Genomic DNA, 22,393 nt, shown 5'->3' on the forward strand with positions numbered 1-22,393 from the left:
CACCTTCCAAAAAGTTCAACTTTTGTCTCGTCGGTCCACAAGGTATTTTCCCAAAAGTCTTGGCAATCATTGAGATGTTTTTTAGCAAAATTGAGACGAGCCTTAATGTTCTTTTTGCTTAAAAGTGGTTTGCGCCTTGGAAATCTGCCATGCAGGCCGTTTTTGCCCAGTCTCTTTCTTATGGTGGAGTCGTGAACACTGACCTTAATTGAGGCAAGTGAGGCCTGCAGTTCTTTAGATGTTGTCCTGGGGTCTTTTGTGGCCTCTCGGATGAGTTGTCTCTGCGCTCTTGGGGTAATTTTGGTCGGCCGGCCACTCCTGGGAAGGTTCACCACTGTTCCATGTTTTTGTCATTTGTGGATAATGGCTCTCACTGTGCTTCGCTGGAGTCCCAAAGCTTTAGAAATGGCTTTATAACCTTTGAAATTGAACTCAGGTGTGATAAACCACAGTTAAGTTATTTTTTAACAAGGGGGGCAATCACTTTTTCACACAGGCCCATGTAGATTTGGAGTTTTTTTTTCTCCCTTAATAACGTAAACCTTCATTTAAAAACTGCATTTTGTGTTCAATTATGTTATCTTTGACTAATAGTTAACGGTTTTTGATGAGCAGAAACATTTTGTGTGACAAACATGCAAAAGAATAAGAAATCAGGAAGGGGGCAAATAGTTTTTCACACCACTGTATGTAAGAGGGGGTTACACTCAGAGGAAATTGATATCGGTGTTATATAACTTGTTAAAAGAGAGAGATCTTGACACTTGTCCCCATCAATATATGATTAAGTGGGAAAGAGACTTGGGAATAAAAATGAGTAAAGTTCTAGTGACAGAAATCTGTAAAAATCCCAAAATATTTCTACTGGGGGACAATTTGACAACATATGGTATAACTGGGACACCTTGCCTCTGAGGGAACAATAGCCTCCTCCTAAATAAAAGTCCACGGACTAAATCGCAGACTACTCGAATAAGTAAAAATCTCAACATATCTGATGCCTTATCCCAGAAAGGACTCTGGTTACACTCTGACTTGCATCATATTTACCTGACTTTGGTTGGAAATCTTACCTTAAATTAAACCTCTCTAAAACTGAGCTGGTTCTCTTTCCTCCAACTAACACCAGTAACATCCCGGAAGTATCCATCATAGTTAACAATTCCACTATCACCCCCTCTCCCCAGGCCCGGTGCCTTGGGGTTATCCTAGATTCTGCCCTGTCATTCACTCCTCATATCCAGTCACTTATTAAATCATGTCACTTCCACCTAAGGAACATATCCAAAATATGATCATTTATCACCCAAGATGCTGCCAAAATTCTTATTCACTCTCTCATCATATCGCGTCTAGACTACTGTAACTCTCTTTTAATTGGCCTTCCCCTCTAGAGACTGTCACCTCTCCAGTCCATAATGAACACTGCTGCGAGGCTCATACACCTCAGCAACCGCTCCTCCTCTGCCTCTCCACTCTGTCAATCCCTGCACTGGCTTCCATTACCTTTCAGAATCAAATTCAAATTAATGACACTGACTTTCAAAGCACTTCATAACTCTGCCCCACCCTACATCTCTGAACTCATCTCTATATACTCACCCAACCGCTTACTACGCTCCTCTACTGACCTACTACTCAACTCTTCTCTCATTACCTCCTCACATGCTCCCATTCAAGACTTTGCAAGGGCTGCACCCCTCCTCTGGAACTCTCTCCCACGGTCTGTCCAACTTTCTCCCAACCTTTCTGCTTTCAAGAAATCTCTTAAAACGCACTTCTTTCGAGAAGCCGACCCTCACTCGGCTTAACTACCAAACACAACACCACATACAGTACCACATTTCTCACCCACTTAATTTGATCTTGCCCACTCCCACACCTTGTGTATTACTCCCTTCCCTTTAGACTGTATGCCTATGCATAGGGCCTTCCTCACCTTTTTGTACCTGTATTGATTGTGATGTATGTAACTCCATATGTTCTATGTATGTAATTCATGTGATTTAGTTGTATAATCACATTTACTTTACAGTGCTACGCAATATGTTGGCGCTATATAAATACATGTTATTAATAATAATAATACAATATGCTACTATGTCTGTATGCTTTTTTCTTTTTTGATTATCTTTTTCTTTAATGTATGTTTAAAATGCCAAATGAGGAAAAAAATGGTAAAAACCAAATAAAAAGGAGGCATTTCAGATGTAAGAAATGGTTCCAGGTCATATAGAGGATTGCAGGACTTTTGTTACAGGGATAGTTTACCTTGGTTTACCTTTAAATAAACTTTTAGTTGATGTAGAGAGGGATATTCTGAGACAATTTGCAATTGGTTTTCATTTTTTATTTTTTGTGTTTTTTGAGTTATTTAGATTTTTATTTAGCAGCTCTCCAGTTCGCTATTTCAGCCATCTGGTTGCTAGGGTCCAAATTACCCTAGCAACCGTGCATTAATTTAAATAAGAGACTGGAATATGAATATTTGAGGGAGTGACTAGAAACACGTGTAATAAAAAAGCAGGTATTTTTAGATGGGGTCAGTGACCCCCATTTAAAAGTTAGAAAGAATCACAAGAAGAAGGCAAACACTATAAAAAATAAATAATAAAGACCAGTTAAAAATGTTTGAGAGTTGACTATTCTAAAGCATACCCTTTCAAAGGGGTGGTTCAGTTTTAAGTTAACTATTAGTATAATACAGAATGAATAATTTAAAGCCTTTATTCTTTATTGTTTTATAATTATTTGCCTTTCTCTTTTCAATCTTTCCAGTTTTCAAATGGGGGTCAATGACCCCACCTAAAAAGAAATGCTCCATAAAGCTAAACATTTATTGTTACTTTTTATTAATCATCTTTCTATTCAGCCCCTCACCTATTCATATTTCAATCTCTTATTCAAATCAGTGCATGGTTGCTAGGGTAATTTGGACCCTAGCAACCAGATTGCTGAAATTGCAAACTAGAGAGCTGCTGAATAAAAAGCTAAAATAATTCAAAAACCCACAATAAAAAAAAAATCAAAACCAATTGCAACATTTTTAATTCAAACACTAATTAAAAACGATTTTCCCTGCAGGGGTTCTTTTGTATGAAGCATATAGTTAAGGCATATATGCAATAAAAAGGCCTTAACTTTGCCCAGGAGCAGTAACCCATTGCAACCAATAAGCGGTTTGCTTTTAAACAGGTGACCAGTAAATGCTTTCTGCCGATTGGTTGCAACAGTTAAATAGACCTGTAGCAAATTGGGAACTTTTTGTAACCTAACCCCATCAATTAAAAAAAGTATAAGTGGTTAAATTTTTTGTATTTGGAACTGCATAAGAATGAACTGTTAATTTAACAAACAATGGGATGCTGGGAGTTGTAGTACAAATGCTCTTTCACTAGGCCTGCACAGTTCTCCTTAGTGAAGACAAACACAGGTGCTGCCTCTTTATTCCACCAGCTACAGACCAAAGGGCACATACAACTAGTGTAACATAGAATTAAATGTGTTGTCAATTTATATCTGTGAAATGCAATGAACTGGCAACACGCAGACATTTTGTGACATTTCACAAGCGTGCCCAAATTGATTTGAGACAAACTCTATGGATATCTATGGAATGAGAGTGGCCAGTACAGCATTAGAGTGGAATGACAAGCAGCTCTGTGTATGTACAATCAATTACTCCTGCATAACACTGCAGTATCCTAGGAAACAAAAACCTGAGTGAGATGTCACAGAAAGGAGAAATGTCATTTGTTCTTCCATCCCACTGACTGTAGCGCAACTCCTGCAGTACCCCCATTCCTCAGACTGTAATGCAACTCTGCTGTATTTCTAAGGACTGTATGGCAACTCCTGCTGAACTCCGCATCCCAACGACTGTAGTGCAACTCTACTGTACCCCCATCCCAATGACTGTAGTTCAACGCTACTCTACCCCCATCCCAACAACTGTAGTTCAACGCTACTCTACCCCCATCCCAACAACTGTAGTTCAACGCTACTCTACCCCCATCCCAACGACTGTAGTACAACTCTGCTGTACTGCTAATGACTGTAAGGCAACTTCTGCTGAACCCCGCATCCCACCGACTGTAGTGCAACTCTACTGTACTCCTAATGACTGTAGTGCAACTCTACTGTACTCCTAATGACTGTAGTGCAACTCTACTGTACCCCCATCCCAACGACTGTAGTACAACTCTGCTGTACTCCTAATGACTGTAGTGCAACTCTACTGTACTAACGATTGTAGCGCAACTCTACTGCACTAATTAACGACTGCAGCGCAACTTTACTGTACTCCTAACTACTGTTTCGCAACTCTACTGTAATCCCACCGACTGTAGCGCAACTCCTGCTGTACCCCCATCCCACCGACTGTAGTGCATCTCTACTGTACCCCCATCCCAACAACTGTAGTGCAACTATACTGTACTAACGATTGTACTGCAACTCTACTCCACTAATAACGACTGTAGTGCAACTTTACTGTACTCAACAACTGTAGCGCAACTCTACTGTACTCCCGACTGTAGCGCAACTCTTGCTAAACCCCCCATCCCACCGACTATAGTGCAACTCTCTCTCTCTCTCTTTATATATAAAATGACTGAATGCGGATGCACACCAGGATTTTTCAAAAATTAGCTTACTTTATTTGATCAATGTTTCGGTCCACGTCTGGACCTTCATAAAGCTTGATAAAGATCCCAGATGTGGACCGAAACGTCGATCAAATAAAATAAGCTAATTTTTGAAAAATCCTTTTCTTCAGATAACCCTACTACACAGTCATGTGCGTATCAGTATCTATATAGCCCTAGTGCAGCGATCCCCAACCAGTAGCTCGTGAGCAACATGTTGCTCTCCAACCCCTTGGATGTTGCTCTCAGTGTCCTCAAAGCAGGGGCTTATTTTTGAATTCCAGGCTTGGAAGCAAGTTTTGGCTGCATAAAACCCAGGTGCACTGCCAAACAGAGCCTCAATGTAGGTTGACAATCCACATAGGGGCTACTAACTGGCCAATCACAACCCTTATTTGGCACCTTAGGAACATTTTCATGCTAGTGTTGCTCCCCAACTCCTTTTACTTCTGAATGTTGCTCACGGGTTGTAAAGGTTGGGGATCCCTGGTCTAGAGTATGAGCAGAACATATAGAACAGGACAGTGATAGTGCAGGGGAGACAGAGGGTGGGTCCAACTGTTACAGACCCTCCCCCAGATCTTGTCTTTACTTTACTCACTGGAATCTTCCTCCTCAGCATCAGACTCTTGTCAACATATAAATGTGTTAGTCTACATGGGGGGGGGGGGTAGATAAATGAGGGGTCTAACCTGCAACTCCCTGCACCCCAGTTGCCCATGCCTTCATTAAATTATTATTATTGTTCCATATCAGTAGCTCAGGGCGCACAAAATGGATTTACTGCTATAGGATCATTCATCTGCATCTGTGCAATTGGTCAGCTTTACCAGGCTGAAAGAGTAGCAGATAAAAGCGAGGAGAGGCCCTGGAACAGGCCCAGGCAATGCACAAGGTAAGGAATTCTGAACAACAACTCCCAGAAGCCCCTGTGGGTCAGAGCGAGTTGGGAATAACAAGTGCCCATGTGAGTGAGTGAGAGCCGCCATAGCTCGTCTGTAGCCCTGAGTCTTAACTCTCTCACCTCTGTGTTCCGCCACACCCCGCCTTTTATCATAATACGCGGCATCCTGACTGCTGGTTACAGGCCCCGAGCCCGCACGGAAAGAAACGGAGAAAAGCGACGGCCTCTTGCTTCTTGTGTGACGCGCAGACACCAGCGTGCCAGACACTCTGCTCCGAATCCACAACCCACAGCTCAAACATTGAATCACTGCCACAGCGCTCTCTGCCGGATGGAGGTGAAAACTGCACACAAGGACTCGCTATTCCCTTTCCTGTAAAACGGAACTACATATCCCAACATTCCGCTTCCAGTGACGTCTATGGAGAGGCATTATGGGACTTGTAGTTTGTTCGTTGCGGCGGCAAGTTCCCTGAAGATTCCAAGTAGTATGAAGTGATTATCGGAATGGTGATTCGTCTCGGATATGAAGTGGAGGAGTGCGGGTGCGATTCATTTTGCATTGGGTTGAATTGTAGAATATAAGGCTGGGGGAGAACTTTGACTTGTTGGGGCAGTTGTTAGTGATAGAAGAGCACAGGGCTTGGCTAATGGCAGTGTCACAGCTGTAAGTAACTATGAGAGGCTCAATTTGCCATTAATTAAAGTTACATTTGAAAACAGAGCCCAGTCTTGCCGGGTGCCTTAGGCTAATACCACATGGGGCTGATTTTGGCCAGAGGAGGAGTAGGAATAGGCCGGGACACGGACATTCCACTTGTTAGAAGAACTGATAGGGTTAAAACTGCCTTTCTGGTTTTCCAAATTAGTATTACCCCCCTCCCCATAGTGCCACTAGTGTGACGCCATCACCTGCACCGACACGGTACAACCACGTCCCTATGATGTCACCCTGTCCTGAGAAATCACAACCACATCCCTATGATGTCACTCTGACCCAAGACATTACAACCACCTTGCCATGATGTCACCCTACCCTGAGATGTCACAACCACGTCCCCATGATGTCACCCTGCCCTGAGACATCACTACCACGTCCCCATGATGTCACCCTGCCCGAGACAGTACAACCACATCCCTATGATGTCGCCCTAACCTGAGATGTCACAACCACATCCCTATGATGTCACCCTGTCCCGAGACATCACAAGCACCTCCCCATAATGTCACCCTGTTCTGAGACGTCACAACCATGTCCCCAATTCCGGAGGAACAGCCCCCTAAGTTTGTTAATAGCCTGTACAGAGAGATCCCATAAAACTATGGCAGCATAGGTATTCCTCTGTACTAAGCACAATTCAGCAGGAACAGCCCCTAAGTTTGCTCAAAGTCTGTACAGAGAGATCCCATAAAACTATGGCAGCATAGGTATTCCCTGTACTAAGCACAATTCAGCAAAATAATTAGAGCTATACTGTCCCTTTAAATAGATGCCATGGATGAGCCGAGGGTGCATAGCCAAGCATTTAAGCTCTTTTATAACGATGGAATTACATACAAAAATAGTATTATGGAGTTGTTATTCTGTAAATGGGACCTTTTCAAGATGAAGATATAGGGCTGACCTTCAAACTCTGTCACTATTTGAAATTTAAATGTCTTTATTTTTATTACTGATTTTTACTGTTTTTTTATTATTTTAAGAATAACATCATGGCCAAAGAAGAAGAGCATTGTAAGATTAAGATAAATGAAGAAGAAAATATAAATGATAATGACTTTTCTGATGAGGGGAAAACCGGCCAGATCATGTTTCTGGCTTCTTGCTACCTGCTATTATATATTTGTGGTGGAGCTGTGCATATTCACTGTACAGTTATTAGAGGCAAAGGTGACTTTCCTGGTGATTTTCCACCTTTTGTTCCTCCTGTGCGTGTGGTGTTATCTCCGGACTGTTATGACGCCTCCCGCTGTCCCTCCTGAAAAATTCCGCCCATCGGAGTCTGACAAGCAGCTGTACCTGAGTGATGAGAGGCCACAAGTGCTGCAGGAGATCCTCATTCGTACGGCTAAAGACTTGCCTATTTATACTAAGGATCCAAAAGGAGATGTTCGGTACTGTGCCACATGCCAAGTGTTAAAGCCAGACAGGTGCCACCATTGCCCAGTGTGTAACGTCTGTATACTGAAACTGGATCATCACTGCGTATTTCTTAACAACTGTGTGGGATTCTCCAACTACAAGTTCTTCCTCCTGTGCCTGACGTATGCAATGCTATTGTGCATATTCACTAGTGCAGTGTCGCTTCATTTCTCCATACTATTCTGGACTCATCAGCTGCCCAACAGCCCATCCAAAGTCCCCATCATTGTGCTGTTCTGCCTGACCACAATCTTCTCTATAATCCTATTCCTATTTTCCCTTGGTCATTTTGAACTGGCTTTAACGAATGGAACTTCTAGAGAGGATAATGATGAAACAGCTGAGGAGAATAATCCCTATAACTTGGGCTTCAGAAAAAATTTGAGAGAAGTGTTTGGCAATGAAAAGAAATACTGGTTCCTCCCAATCTTCAGCAGCTTAGGAGATGGCTTCTCATTCCCAATGGGTGAGGCCACAGAAGACAAAGAGAAAAATGCTGCTATTGCCAAACCACCAAGTGAGTCCCCTTCCCAGTTTAAACTTTAACCCTATGGATTGCCTTCTTTCAACCCCTTAGCTCATCTGAGAGGCTCATGGTGCTTGCACTTCATCCCAAACAAGTTCCATGTTGGAGATTGAGACAGATATCAAGATGTGTTAAAGGCCGTATTTTAAAAGAAGTAAAGTTCATATGTTTTAACTCATGGCTTCACAGCATCATAAATATGCCACTATGCAGCAGTTTTTAAATACCTTTATAACCCCCCCCCCCCACCTTAGTGGCACAGTATAAATATTTGACTGTTATAAAAGTTATTTTATTGTATTATTTTTGTATTTCATTCTATTAAGTTCTAATTTTTGTAATAAATATAAATTATATTTTTATAATATTGCCACGTCATGTCCTGTTTGTGAAACCAAATCCCTGCGGGCGGCAGCACTTCAGATGCTTAAGGCACGTTAGCTTGGGGGAAAAAAGCAGTTTCACTAACCAAAATAATCGAAGGTATGAAGTCCTAAGGGGGCAGCTGCTTGGCCTTATTGAAAAGAAAAATTACCTTGAGACTTAAAAAATTTAATTTTTATAATGTCAACCAAAAATGTGGAAAGTGGAACCAAAGCATGATGCTAAACACAATCCAACATTATCATATACTTAAAGGTAAAGGCATAATTACACAGGCAAAATGTTAGACACGACTTAGTGATTATAATTGCTTATGTGAGAAGTGCATTGACTGGGGTACTATGCTATGAGTACAACATTGCAATCATCTACTGTTTCTTTGTTCTACTCTTCAGCCCCAAGCTGGGGGCACAGATGCAGTGGAGTGACGAGTGGAGTAAACTAACCCCCTGTGACTTGAAAGCATCAGGAATGGGGCTGTACTGGAGCCACTAGGAAGATACTTGGTAATAACCAAAAAAAAAAAAGCCCTAAAGCAGTGCTCGACAGAACCTGGCACTCATTGACATAAGTCGAAGTGACTCTGCCAGCCTTACACTGCTATAAAGGTTCTACTTACTTGTATAGAGAAATTAGATTGTAAGCGGGCATTAATTACAGGGCTCTGCTGCACCTTATACCCAAATGCACTTTTTAACTTGCAATTCTGAATAATGCTCAGATAAGGGGGGTGGAAATTAAGATATCCGCAGGTAGTGCTCAGGTCTAAGGGACAGTGCAGGTTTTTGCATTTAATTCTGGAGAGAAAAGACTTGAGTAAAGGGTGCTCGAAAGAAATCCGGACAGATTGACATGGTGATCGACCAATCACCGATTGGCATGCCACAGCCTCGCCTCTCACATCACTTGTCCTGCCCCTGACATCAGCAGTCCCGTAACATCACATCACCGTCCCCCTGTCCTTCTCCAAGAGGAACAGGGGCATCCCTAGTCTTGGACCTATTTTTGAAAGTTTGTGCTATGACCTCTTCTGTTTCTTGCCCCCCTTCTTTTGTCTGGAGCATAAATAATAGTGTGGGCTGCTGTCCGATTTTAAAGAACCAGCGAAAAGAAAAGAGAAAATGCGTTTAATTTGGAAACTAAAACCCAGAGTAAAGCGAACCCCTGATATTATTAGCAATGGATCAGGCACTTTCCATAGCAAGTGGCACTATGTTTGGTGAGATTCAATATCCAAATCAAGCAGGACTTGCCTATGTTCCACCAGCATGATTCTACTGCTCCTATACATCTCGTACAACAGGCACTTGTAGTACATTTACCCAATGCCCAGGGTGGAGGTGCACGTGTGCATCAAGTGCCCTACTTTCTTGCAAGGTGCACAATATAGCACCATTTACTACTCCTGAGGAGCCTTACAGCATTTCCTATGTGGTAATATAACACAGAAGACAATGCTGCTCTAGTTTCTAGAGGAAGCATTTAGACCAGGGTCTCATATAGACCCCATTTTTGTTTTTTCAAAGAATAAAGTAAATAATTAAGATATAAATATGTTATTTGCTTTACGCTGAAGGTCTCATAAAAAATAATTGATGGGAAAGGCAAAGTGGGAACAGAACCTAAAGATGGCGCCAGCACAGAAGTTTTTGGAGCTCTAATAGCACCCATAAACTTTGTGGGAACCCAGAATGTCTCTTTGTTCATATTATCTTTCATCGAAACGCGGACACGTTATCCTAGAGAATAATTTGTGTACTAATGGCTCATAGGTTGCTTATTGCATACACTTTGTGTGCTCATCGATTCCCAAAATGGTTGTTGGTCTTACACACCTGTAATAGACATGTTTTGACATTTGAGGCATATACAATGAGCTAATTTAAGGATCTACAGAAGGAGTAAAGGCCCCCATACACGGGCCGATAAAAGCTGCCGACAGACAGAGTCGGCAGCTTATTGGCCCGTGTGTGGGACCCTCCGATGGGCTTCCACAATCAATATCTGGCCGAAAGTCAGGCAGATGTCGATCGGGCAGGGTAAAAAATCCTGTCGGATTGCGGGTGCATCTGTTCGATGATGCGATCTGACCGCCTGTATGGCCTCCATTCTGATCCGATCGTCCATCCTCAATGTGGGCATATTGGTGAGAGATTCGCTCATTTGGCGACATCGCCAAACAAGCGTATCTCCCTGTGTATGGCCACCTTTATTCGTATTTTAATGAATGTTCAGCAACATCAAGGATTTGTTAATTTGCCTCACTTAAACTGCCGTAGACAGCTAAATGCAGGTTTGGGATCTGTTATCCGGCAACCCATCCAGAATGCTCCATATTACAGAAAGGCCATCTCCCATAGACTCCATTTTTTTAAAATAGTTTTTAAATATGATTTCCTTTTTCTCTAATAATAAAACATTAGTTTGTACTTTATCCCAACTAAGATATAATCAATCCTTATTGGAATCAAAACCAGCCTATTGGGTTTATTTAATGTTTACATGATTTTCTAGTAGACTTAAGGCATGAAGATCCAAATTACAGAAACATCCCTTATCCGGAAAACCCCATGTCCCGAGCATTCTGGATAACAGGTCCGATACCTGTATTAACAAATGTCCGGTCCAAAATCGGTCAGCTGCCCTCCCTAAGCCCATTACACCTGTCTGTCAATTTTGACAGTTTTTCATTAAAGACACAAGGACACATCAAACTTGGAGTGTAGCAGTCCCTAGTTAGACACCTTACAAATCAACATTTCACATTTTCTGTACAATTATACATTGTACAGAAAATGCACAGGAAAGCTCCATAAGAATGTATGTCAATTTTAAGACTCATAAAGTGGAGTAATGGTTAGAATTGCTGCTTTTATCCTCTGTGACATTTTCTGCAAAGAGTTTGTATATTTAATCAATAGTTAATTGTGCTTCCTCTGGGGTACGCTGGTTTTCTCACACTCCAAAAACATACAGACAGGCTGAATGGCTTCTATTAAAACTCGCCCTACTTTGTGTGTGAATTTAGTAGGGACCTTAGACTATATGCTCCACTTGGGCAACGACTAGGGTTGCCACCTGGCCGGTATTTCACTAGCCTAGCCAGGGCCCTAGTTGTTCTACTTTGGCCCTTCCAAATTCCACTTCTCTGCTTCCTTTCCAGCCCATTAGCTCTTTAACACTATCTCTTCACTAATTCCAAAATTAGTCTTCTCTCACAGCCAACGTTTCACAGTCTTATGGCACCGACATGCAAGGGCCCAGGCAAAAGGTGGCAACCCTTGCAGGCATATATTTGAATACTGTTGAGTCTGTGTACAGCGCTGCAGAAAAAACAGTACTATGTAAAAACAAATGGGTAGAAGAGCTGCATCCATACCTCCAGTAGCCAAACACCAATCTTTTCAGTGCGTTAAGCTTGATGTGTGGAGTTATTTCAGAATGTATGTACAACCTCTGCTGCACAAAAATGCATATTCTTTTACACTTCCGGACTGGGAGTCAAAATAGGCCTCAAGTACACAGAGGCCCAAACATACACTGCCCAATAAATAGTAACTGTCTATGGCATTTTATAGCAGCCCCTCTGGCATTTGCCAGAACCCACAGATTGCCAGCCCTGTTCTTATACTGGCATCCTATAGGTTCTCCTAAAATAACCCAAGGTACCCTCTTAAGCAATACCCCGCTAAACACCACAAACCTTATAGGCAGAAACAGCCTCCAAACAACGATTCTGTTCCTCCAATGAGCTTACACTTTGGTCCTCCCTTGTATCCTCCTCAGATACATGCTTACAGGACTTCACTAGAGCTAGACCCAATTGAGATGGAAAAGGGACACTCCTTAGAGGACAGCAATGTGCACATTTTGGAAAAGAGAAAACTTAAAAGAAGTGTGAAAAGAGGCCATTTATGTCAAAAGTGGAAAAACCATCCCTGCACAGAGAAGGGGGTCTGCAACACCGAGGCCATCTTCTTCCAAGCGATCTTCCTGCTTTGACCGGCGCATGTGCAGTAAGAGCATTTCGCCAGTACGGATCTACTGCGCATGCGCCAAAAGTCACGAAGTGAAATCGGAAAACTTTGTGACTTTTGGCGCATGCAAAACTTCTTTGGACACGTAACTTGTGAATGGGTAAAAGGGAAAATAGCGTCAAACCGCTGAATTAATAATGTCTCCAGTGGTATAGAATACTCACAAGACGTGAGTTGAAATAGGTATAAATAAATGCGAGCTCTTTTCCGTACTTGAACTCCTCCTTCATTACTTGGGTGAAGAGAAAACAGCGTGTGCAGAAACGCTTATAAATAAATAATAAAACACACTCACAAACGAGTTCTTGATAGATCGCATAAAAAGTTTCAGTGTAAGTCCTCAATGTCGCTATGGCTCCTCGGCGTCCCTCAGAGCTCAATCCGTCTTGCCAAAGGGTGCTTCTGCAACTCACAAGTGTGGTCTCGCTAGCGCGTTTCGCCTGAAAGGCTTCTTCCTTCTTCAATCAAGGTTACGTGTCTAAAGAAGTTTTGCATTTGGGGACTTTGGACAATTGGAGTATATGTTAAATGTAACCACACTATAAATAGGCAACACGTATAGATATTGAGGTCTGTGTAAAGGTGGCCATACACGGGCCGATAAAAGCTGCCGACAGACCAAGTCGGCAGCTTATTGGCCCGTGTATGTGGGCCCCCGACGGGCTTCCCCGATCGAGATCTGGCCGAAAAGTCGGCCAGATCTCGATCGGATGGGACTAAAAATCCTGTCGGATCGCGGCCGCATCTGTTCGTTGATGCGGTCCTGCGATCCGACCGCCCGTTAAGGCATTGTTAGGATCCGATCGTTGGGCCCTAGGGCCCACGATCGGATCAGCCCGATATTGCCCACCTCAAGGTGGGCATATCGGAGGGAGATCCGCTCGTTTGGCGACATCGCCAAACTAGCGGATCTCTCCATGTATGGCCACCTTAACACGTGCATGCCAGAGGTTAATTGAGAGGTGTGGAGTGTTTTTTCACAAGGTGTTAATTAATTAAGGGACTTAACTTACAAAGAGTGAGATACTTTCACACTGATATACTACACTATATAATCTTTTCTGTTTTCTCTGTCCTCGTGAAACGTTGTTTCTGGAGGAACACAGCAATCCGGTTTTAAAGAAAAGAATTTTGATCAGGCAGAGGAGAGCCTAAGATTTGCTGGACTTTGGGGATACCTAATCTTCCTGGGACTCAAACTTATATATTTGGACCTTACTGAACTTCAATGGAACCAATGTGATTGGATTTGTGTGACCTTACTACACTCATCGGTTTAAATGCCGGGGAATTCCCTACGACTTCAGTTGAACTGAAGAAGCCACTCGGATGAGTGGTGAAACGTTTCAAGAAAAACTTTAAGGGGGTTATTTACTAAAATTCCAAATTTATTAAATTATTTTATTATTTTTTTATTTAAAAAACCACAACCAAGCTCCCATGCCAATTTTAGCTTAATTATTAATTTAAAAAATCTAATTAATCGGATCTCGGGATTTGCCCCAAAACCATGAAAAATTCTGATTTTCGGGCTAAACCCCGCACAGACCATGAAAACATCCAATTGAGACAGGTGCCTCTCCCATTGACTTATACAAGACCTCAACAGGTCTGAGATGGCAGATTCTGGCTTTTTGCAGCATCAGAGTATAATAAATCTCTAAACATTTTAGATTTTTTTCCTCTAAAAATTCTAGTAAAAAAACTTTTTTGAGATTTTAACATTCAGATTTTAATAAAAAAAACCCTAAATGTCCAGTTGCCTTCGATTTAATTCTGCTAGATACTGCATATCATGACCTGGATAAGTAAGAATCTTCATATTCAATAGCTTTGGAAGATTGGAAATATTATGGGTAATTTCCAAGTACAGTTGTGAAAAACATGGATGCAAATGCTGTATTGATGCCAATAATTACCCCAGAGGCAGAATATGTAGAAGAATAATAGACAAGAGGAGCCATTGATTAATATTTCAAACCTAAAATTTATTTCTCTTATTCCAGTTGACTACATTTTGACTTGAATTGACAAGCCTTGAAGTTTTCAGGATAATTAAACCAAAATCAATTAACTTAGCAAAGAAGCAAATCTCCTGCAATCTTAAAAGAAACATTGATCTCCTCCCAATTACTCCTGACATGTTACTGCAGCCAAATAAACACAATGTTTCGTTCTGGGGAAACTCTTTGATGTACGTTGACAACTGAAGTTTTGAAACCACAGAAGGTCATGACATTGTTATTGGTTAATGTAAATAACCTTTAGATTTTGGCAAATCGCCTGTAGAAAACCAGAATTCCTTTGCTGCTTGAATATTGCCTTTAGCAGTTTTTTCATGACTACAAGACTAACTGCATTGAGGGGTAAGACCTACCCTGGTAGACTGAGAATTGATCCATGGAGTTGAGAGGAACCAATTGTACTACACTCGTGTTGGTCACACGTATGTCATCAGACAAATCTTTCATTAGAGATGCAAGCTAAAGCAAATTAGAAGCTGAAATCGTTTTCAGTTGCAGGAAAAATAAATAATATGAGATGATTGTAAAGAAGAAAGTAGTTACTTTGTATTAATAGAACAGTGGGTGTGTTGCTAACGTATTCATTATCAACAATTGACCTGATACATTCCTCTTGGGTCTCAACACGCATAAAATTAAAGGGGCCCTACATAGGCATGCTGGGCTGATTAGGGCTGATCCGATCAACCAGTGGACCCTCAAAGACCTGTTGGACAAGAGCCACATAAATATGCCAATGCACCCAGCCAAAAGGACTTTCTAACCTGCTGGATGACTATCTTGCTAATTTTCATTTTATCAGTTGAGCCCATACACAGGCTAATATGTTGAGGGACCAAGAAAGCAGCTTTTATTGTCTAGTGCAGTGATCACCAAAATAATGTTGCTCCCAGTGTAAGGTTATGGTGTATCCAGAGACATCTTCACCTGTGAGCAGGTGCTGGGGTGCACATTCTTTTGTTCATCCTCTGCGCTCACTGCCCATGCATGCGACTATGCGTTCATCTATGAGTACAACCATGCGTTGCATCTGCTCCAATGACAATTGCGTTCTGCTAGGATGGCTTCAAGCTCTCTCCATTAAATAGACACCAGCGGAAACAAACATCACTTGGTTATATTTCCTTGCTCCTAATCACGTACAGAAATAGTTGGGTGGAGTTAGCTCAGCAACACATTGTTTAAACAGAGATGAAAGCACAGGGTCAAGAGTAGTTGGGTGGAGTAAATTTAGCAACACATTGTTTATGCAGAGACAAAGGCACAGGGTCAAGAGTAGCTGAGTGGAGTAAACTCAGCAACACATTGTTTAAGCAGAAAAGAAGGCACAGGGTCAAGAGGAGCTGTGAGTGGGGATGACAAGAGAAGTCAGAAGACTTTGGAGGCAGTTACAGGATCAAGAGAAATAAGTCAGGTAGAGGAGGGGTTAGGAAGGAGATGACGATTTGAGTTGGTAGAGATGGGGATCTGATTGTAGATGAACTCTACTTTAGCAAAGTCATGTGTAGAGAGTATGAGGTCAAGTAAATCTGGATGCAGCAGGGTACTGAATATAGATATACAGATGGTGTGGATTGAAAGTCCTTTAGTAGTGCAAGAATCAAGAATTATTGTGAGGTCAGGTAGCACTGTGGGTTTTGAGAACGGGACCTGTTTTGATGGAGTACAAAAATTGTGCTTTTATATGACCATGGAACTCCTAATATTTTACAGTAGGGGGTACGTGATTCCCTATATAATAATATGCCCTAAATATAAAGATGAAGTGGATTCCTGTAATACCTCCAAAGCCAGTGAATAATTTGGATGGAGCAATAACAAAGAGAAATCAGATGGCACTCACCAAGCAAAATGTGCTGAATTTTTATGATTTATTCAGATCTCTGCACAACGTTTCAGGGGATCAACCCCCTTTCTCAAGTTCTCTTACAAAAGTGAACAGGAAACAGGTATAAATAGTTAAAACATGCAAATGGTAACACCCTCCAATTACCAGTGACTGCTACATGTAACCCTTAATACAAATAGTGCATACCTGTCTATGACAATCGTGTATAAATTAAGAAATGTTCTGACAGTGTCATTTAATGCTTTCCTCTGTATCGATATATTATCTGTGAATATAAAAAGTACAATAAAAATGTATTACTTAAAATTCTATCAACATAAAACGAGTCATATCCATATTACAATTGAAAAGCATATCACATCCTTAAAAGAAACATGAATAGTTCTGAACTTCATTCAACCCCATAGGGGACACTGTATTTAGTTTATCTATCCACATTGTTTCTTTTGTAACAAAAGTCTATTATAGTTCCCACCTCTAGAGGGAGTATCAACTACCTGCAATACCAACCATCTTAATTGTTTACTGTTATGGCCATATTCCTTAAAGTGCTTGCTCACTGGTGTTACATACTTCTGTTTATCCAAGTCACAATTATCAAATGCTCCCCAATTCTTACTCTGATTTCTCTCTTGGTCTTCCCAACATACGCCTTCCCGCAGGGGCATTTTAGCATATAAATTACTCCTTTTGTGAGGCAGGTTGCAAAATCTCTTGATTTAATATTAAAACCCTTCGAGGGATGGTTAAAACTCTCACCTTTTATAATGCTACTACAGCAGCTGCACGATAGGCATGGATACGTGCCTGTCCTAGTGTTCCCAAAAAATGTCGGTTGTTTGCTTCTAGACTGCACCAGATCAGCTTTTACTAGTATATCAAACACAAATTATGAGATCTTTTATACGACAGTAAGTGTTTGTTCTTAAACAACATGCCCACTTCACAATCTTTTTGTAAAATCTCCCAATACTTGTGTATAATTGACCTTATGGAATTCGAATTGGCATTAAAAGTACTCACAAAGGGAATACTGTCATCTGACTTTGTTTGTATCTTCTCCTTCAATAAATCCACCCTTTGTACTTCCTTTACCTTATTTTTTTGTGAATGAACAACCTTCGGGTCATACCCACGTTGCATAAATTAGCTGACATTTCATTCAATCTAGTCTCGCACACCTCCTCCTGGGACACAATCCTTCTAACCCTCAATTGCTGACTATAGGGCAACCCCTTTTTTGTATTAGGGGGATGGAAACTGCTGTACAACAATAAATTATTCTTGTCAGTCGGTTTTTTATATAAATCCGTATAGAGAACACCTTCTTGTTTAATTACTGTGACGTCCAAGAAATTAACCTCTCTAGGGTGGCAATGTAAACTTCAGTGTAGGGTGTAATGTGTTCATCTCTATTATCAAAAATAACACCAACCTAGTATCATAGCCATATTGGAACAGGGCCTCCTCCACATACATAATACCTTCTGCATGTGGTATGCATCTGTACAATGACTGTATATCAACAGTGCATAAGAAGTTACAAGTGTCTATGTCCTCCATTTCCCGCAACTTATTCAAAAACGCTGTTGTATCTCTCAAACAGCTGGAAATATCCGCTACTAGTGGCTGCAGGTAATGGTCAACATAAACACTCAAAGGTTGCAGTAAACCATCCGTAAATGAAACAATCGGACGCCCTGGGGGGTTCAATAAATCATTATGAATCTTTGGCAATAAATAAAGTACTGGCACCCTAGGGAAATCATTAGTAAGAAATTCCTTTGTATCTTTATCAATTAACCCCTCCAAAAAAAGCATCCTTCACAAAGCTGTCAATATCATTTTTCAGAGTCCCGGTGGGATCTTTATTCAGCCTAACATAATGGCCGCTATTTGAAAGTTGTTTCTGTGCCTCCTGTATATATTTAATTCTGTCCATAACGACAATAGCTCCACCCTTATCCACTTTCTTAATGATAATAAGCTTATTGTCCTGTAATTCCTTAAGGGTTTTGGGATGGATCCTGGAACCAGATTAGTTACTTTCAGAAACCCTTTGATCCCAATTGATGTTTCACACAGGAATTACCATGTTCCGCTGAAGCTTGGCAAAGTCCCTCTTCTGTTCTGCCCATTCATAATCCCTTTAAACACGTGGGCAGGCATTTTCTGCATCCTAATTATCGATTTAAGAGATATTTTGCAGGAGCAATGGAATCTGTTTGCTTTCAACAAAAAGAACTGGTCATGAATTTGATATATGTGCATTTTTGGGGAGATGTTTTTGGTGAATAATAAAACATGTTTAATCATGAATTAAATGTGGACAGCCGTTAAATTGCCTAAGGCTAATTTGTGAGTACCATCACTGGTTGCTGAGTGAAAGGCCTCTTTTTTGGTTGTTCTTTAAATCTTTAATTGCTTTGTTTGCTAAGGGGCAGATTTACTAAGCTCGAATGAAGGATTCGAATTAAAAAAACTTCGAATTTCGAAGTGTTTTTGGGCTACTTCGACCATCGAATGGGCTACTTTGACCTTCGACTACGACTATCGAACGATTCGAACTAAAAATCGTTCGACTATTCGACCATTCGATAGTCGAAGTACTGTCTCTTTAAAAAAAAATTCGACCCCCTACTTCGGCAGCTAAAAGCTACCGAAGTCAATGTTAGCCTATGGGGAAGGTCCCCATAGGCTTGCCTGAGATTTTTTGATCGAAGGATATTCCTTCGATCGTTGTATTAAAATCCTTCGAATAATCCTTCGATCGATCGCAGGATTTGCGCTAAATCGTTCGAATTCGATATTCGAATTCGACCGATTTTAGTTCCTAGTCGAATATCGAGGGTTAATTAACCCTCGATATTCGACCCATAGTAAATCTGCCCCTAAGTGTTGGAAGGCTTACAACACTCCTCCAATAATAGGTACAGTATATAGAGCATACATGGTGTATAACATGGATATAACTAGTGCGTCCCAAAATTAATAGATGTAGGGACCCATAGGTTTAATAGCCCCTATGGCTTTTTGACTTTGCTGCTAAATGTCCCTTTTAACTAGCATTACTTTGGCAATTAAAGCTAAGATGTGGTAGCGTTCATTTCTGCCTAGCACAACTTTATTAGTTGTCTTCACTGAGGCTAATTTGCATATTGCGGGAAATTTAAAGTTGAATGGACGTATATGCTGCAGCAAATACATTACATTACACAAGTCCAGGGAACCTTAATAAAGAAAATAGAATTGTTATATTGCCCTACACATGAGCCCACTGTAAAGTTAATGTTCCATATGTTAGAAAATGTATGGGGGAACCCGGTTACCCAAAAAAATTTCAAGGACTTTTGCAGGCTATCAAGAAAAAAGGAAAAGAAGCCAGCATTTTTTGGGACTTAGAAACTTTTTTCACTAAAAATATGATGTGAGCTGGCGAAGGCAAGTCTGGCGAAAGAGGTAACATTCAGTAAAATCCATATCTTAGTGAATTTGCGGATTAACGTCCATTCGCTAGAGCGAAAAGTCGTCTGGCGATAGAGTGCTAATGACCGCTAGCGCCTGTCTCTTTCGCTAGCAAAGTTACGCCTGTGCCCGTTAGTTAATCGGCGAAGTGCCTGGAAGTGGTAACGCTGGCATATCATCACCAGCGTTAGTCACTACGCCCTTTAGTAAATCTGCCCCATAGAGAGAAGTAAAGACTCTTAAAAGAGGTCTGCCTTGGTCTATGCCTGTGAAGGACTTTCAGTGATTATAAAAAAACTGGAATGTCAGAGGTCTTGTCTTCTAATCCAGTTGTTTTGCACTACTAAACTGTGTGCAAAATGATTAAGTGGATAATTTTTTATTTTGTTATAGCAAGCCAATGTGACTGGGTGTTTCCAGGTGGGACACCCATGAAGAGGCTGCATATTGTTGTATCTGTTGCCTTTAAATTGCTCTAAGTGAATATTACATGATTTCTTTCAGCAACCATTTTACCAGGGTAGTTCTTTGGATGAGTTTACCAGAATAGTAAAGTCTTTGGTGCTGTGTTTTATTTGTTATACCATTGTCGGGACAACATTTTTTTTTCCTGGGGGTGGATGTAGTTGCCCATAGGGTTAATAGCCCCTATGGCTTTCAATTCCTACAGGTTCAGTTCCCTTCTGAAGTCTGTCTGCAGGGAAGTGTCAGCCTGTGTTACACCTGTGATGTTGCCTGTACCATTTGTCTCTGAGAAACGATTCACCAGCTGCGCATAAATCTGTCACTAATGGGCTGCTGACACTTACTCTCAGGGACGCTTTGCCAATGAGTTGAGGCTCGAGTTGAGTTGAGGCGAGTTGAGGCTCTCGCCTGAGGCGGCAGTGCCCCACTAGGTACTAGGGGCAGCAAAAATGCCGCTCCTGGTACTTTAAGAGCCGAATTTCCAGTTTTCAAACCGTAAATTTGGCTATTCAAGTGCAGAGAGCGCAGTTAGGTTCTCTGCACTAGTGTACTGACCCTCTCTGCCGCCCTCGTAGACCCCCCTGGACCACCTCAGGTGCAAAAACGTAAGCACACGGGGGAGGGGGCGGCAGCAACTGCTGCTGCCTCAGGCAGCGGAGGAACTAGGATCGCCCCTGCTCAGGGCTAGTACATCCAATGTAAGTGGTTTGCGCCCTTCAGTACCACTCCATAGTGTTCTCTCTGAGAGGATAGCTCAAGAAGAAGGATGGAGGTCTTCGCCCATGTATCGACTATAGAGGTCTTAATAAAATGACCATCAAAAATCATTATCCCCTTCCGCTGATTTCTGATCTATTTTATCAGGTTAAGAATGCTACTATTTATTCCAAACTTGACCTTAGAGGTGCATATAACCTCATCCGTATCAGGGAAGGGGATGAGTGGAAAACAGCCTTTAACACCAGGGATGGCCACTACGAATATTTAGTGATGCCATTTGGTCTTTGCAACGCCCCCTCAGTGTTCCAGAAATTTGTCAATGACATCTTCTGGGACCTGCTGGAGTTATTCGTAGTGGTATATCTTGACACTATTCAAAGTTTTTCCTCTAACTTGAGTGACCATCAAAAACATGTCCGGGAGGTGTTGCTCAGGTTAAGCAAGAATTATTTATCTGCGAAGCTTGAAAAATGCACCTTTAAGGTTTCTTCTGTCCGATTTTTCGGGTTCAATATCTCCGGTAAGGGTCTTGAAATGGATCCTGGGAAGGTTAAGGCCGTACTAGATTGGGCTCAGCCTCTTTCTTTACGTGCAACTCAAAGATTCTTAGGCTTTGCTAATTATTATCGTCAATTTATTAAAAACCTTTCTTTGGTGGTGTCTCCAATCACGGATCTAACTAAAAAGGGTGCAGATCTAAGTATGTGGCCTCCCGAGGCTATTCAAGCTTTTGAAATTCTTAAAAAAGCTCTGCCCCCATTCTCCATCACCCTAATACCACTCTTGCTTTTATTGTAGAGGTTGATGCTTCAGAGGTTGGGGCAGGGGCAGTCCTTTCTCAAAGGCATCCGATAACCAACAAGGTTCATCCATGTGCATTCTTCTCTAGGAAATTTTCATCTGCCGAAGCCAATTATGACATTGGAAATAGAGAATTCTTGGCTATCAAATGGGCCTTTGAGTAATGGCAGCACTTGTTTGAGGAGCTAAACATGCTATAACGAACCTGTTATACATCGAGTCTGCCAAATGGTTGAATCCTAGGCAGGCTAGATGGGCTTTATTTTTTACCTGGTTTAATTTCTCTCTCATTTACAGGCCTGGTTCCAAAAACACTAAGGCCAATGCACTCTCTAGGAGTTTTGAGTCTAACCTGTCTGAACCTAGTGAGTGTGTTCCCATCTTTCTGGGTGAGTTGATTGTGGCAGCTCTGGGATCAGACCATGCCAC

The 22,393-nt window shown here is 41.5% G+C and overlaps 2 protein-coding genes across 2 annotated transcripts in view; one reads left to right on the forward strand and one right to left on the reverse strand.

The window, feature by feature from the left end:
* cdc5l.L (cell division cycle 5 like L homeolog) overlaps positions 1-5,940 on the reverse strand; it is a 55,066-nt gene extending 49,126 nt beyond the window's left edge. Inside the window, 1 exon segment of the mRNA NM_001137573.1 lies at positions 5,671-5,940. Coding sequence (NP_001131045.1) covers positions 5,671-5,715 — 45 coding nt within the window. The 5' untranslated portion in view covers positions 5,716-5,940.
* Positions 5,941-5,955: 15 nt separating this feature from the next.
* Positions 5,956-8,550, forward strand: LOC108717223 (palmitoyltransferase ZDHHC20-A-like). The gene is made up of 2 exons (XM_041563592.1): positions 5,956-6,095; positions 7,255-8,550. The coding sequence occupies exon 2, from the start codon at positions 7,319-7,321 to the stop codon at positions 8,237-8,239; it is 921 nt and encodes a 306-aa protein (XP_041419526.1). The 5' UTR covers positions 5,956-6,095; positions 7,255-7,318; the 3' UTR covers positions 8,240-8,550.
* The last annotated feature ends 13,843 nt before the right edge of the window (positions 8,551-22,393 follow it).

Source organism: Xenopus laevis, chromosome 5L, assembly GCF_017654675.1.
Source record: "Xenopus laevis strain J_2021 chromosome 5L, Xenopus_laevis_v10.1, whole genome shotgun sequence".
NCBI classification, from domain to species: Eukaryota; Metazoa; Chordata; class Amphibia; order Anura; family Pipidae; genus Xenopus; species Xenopus laevis.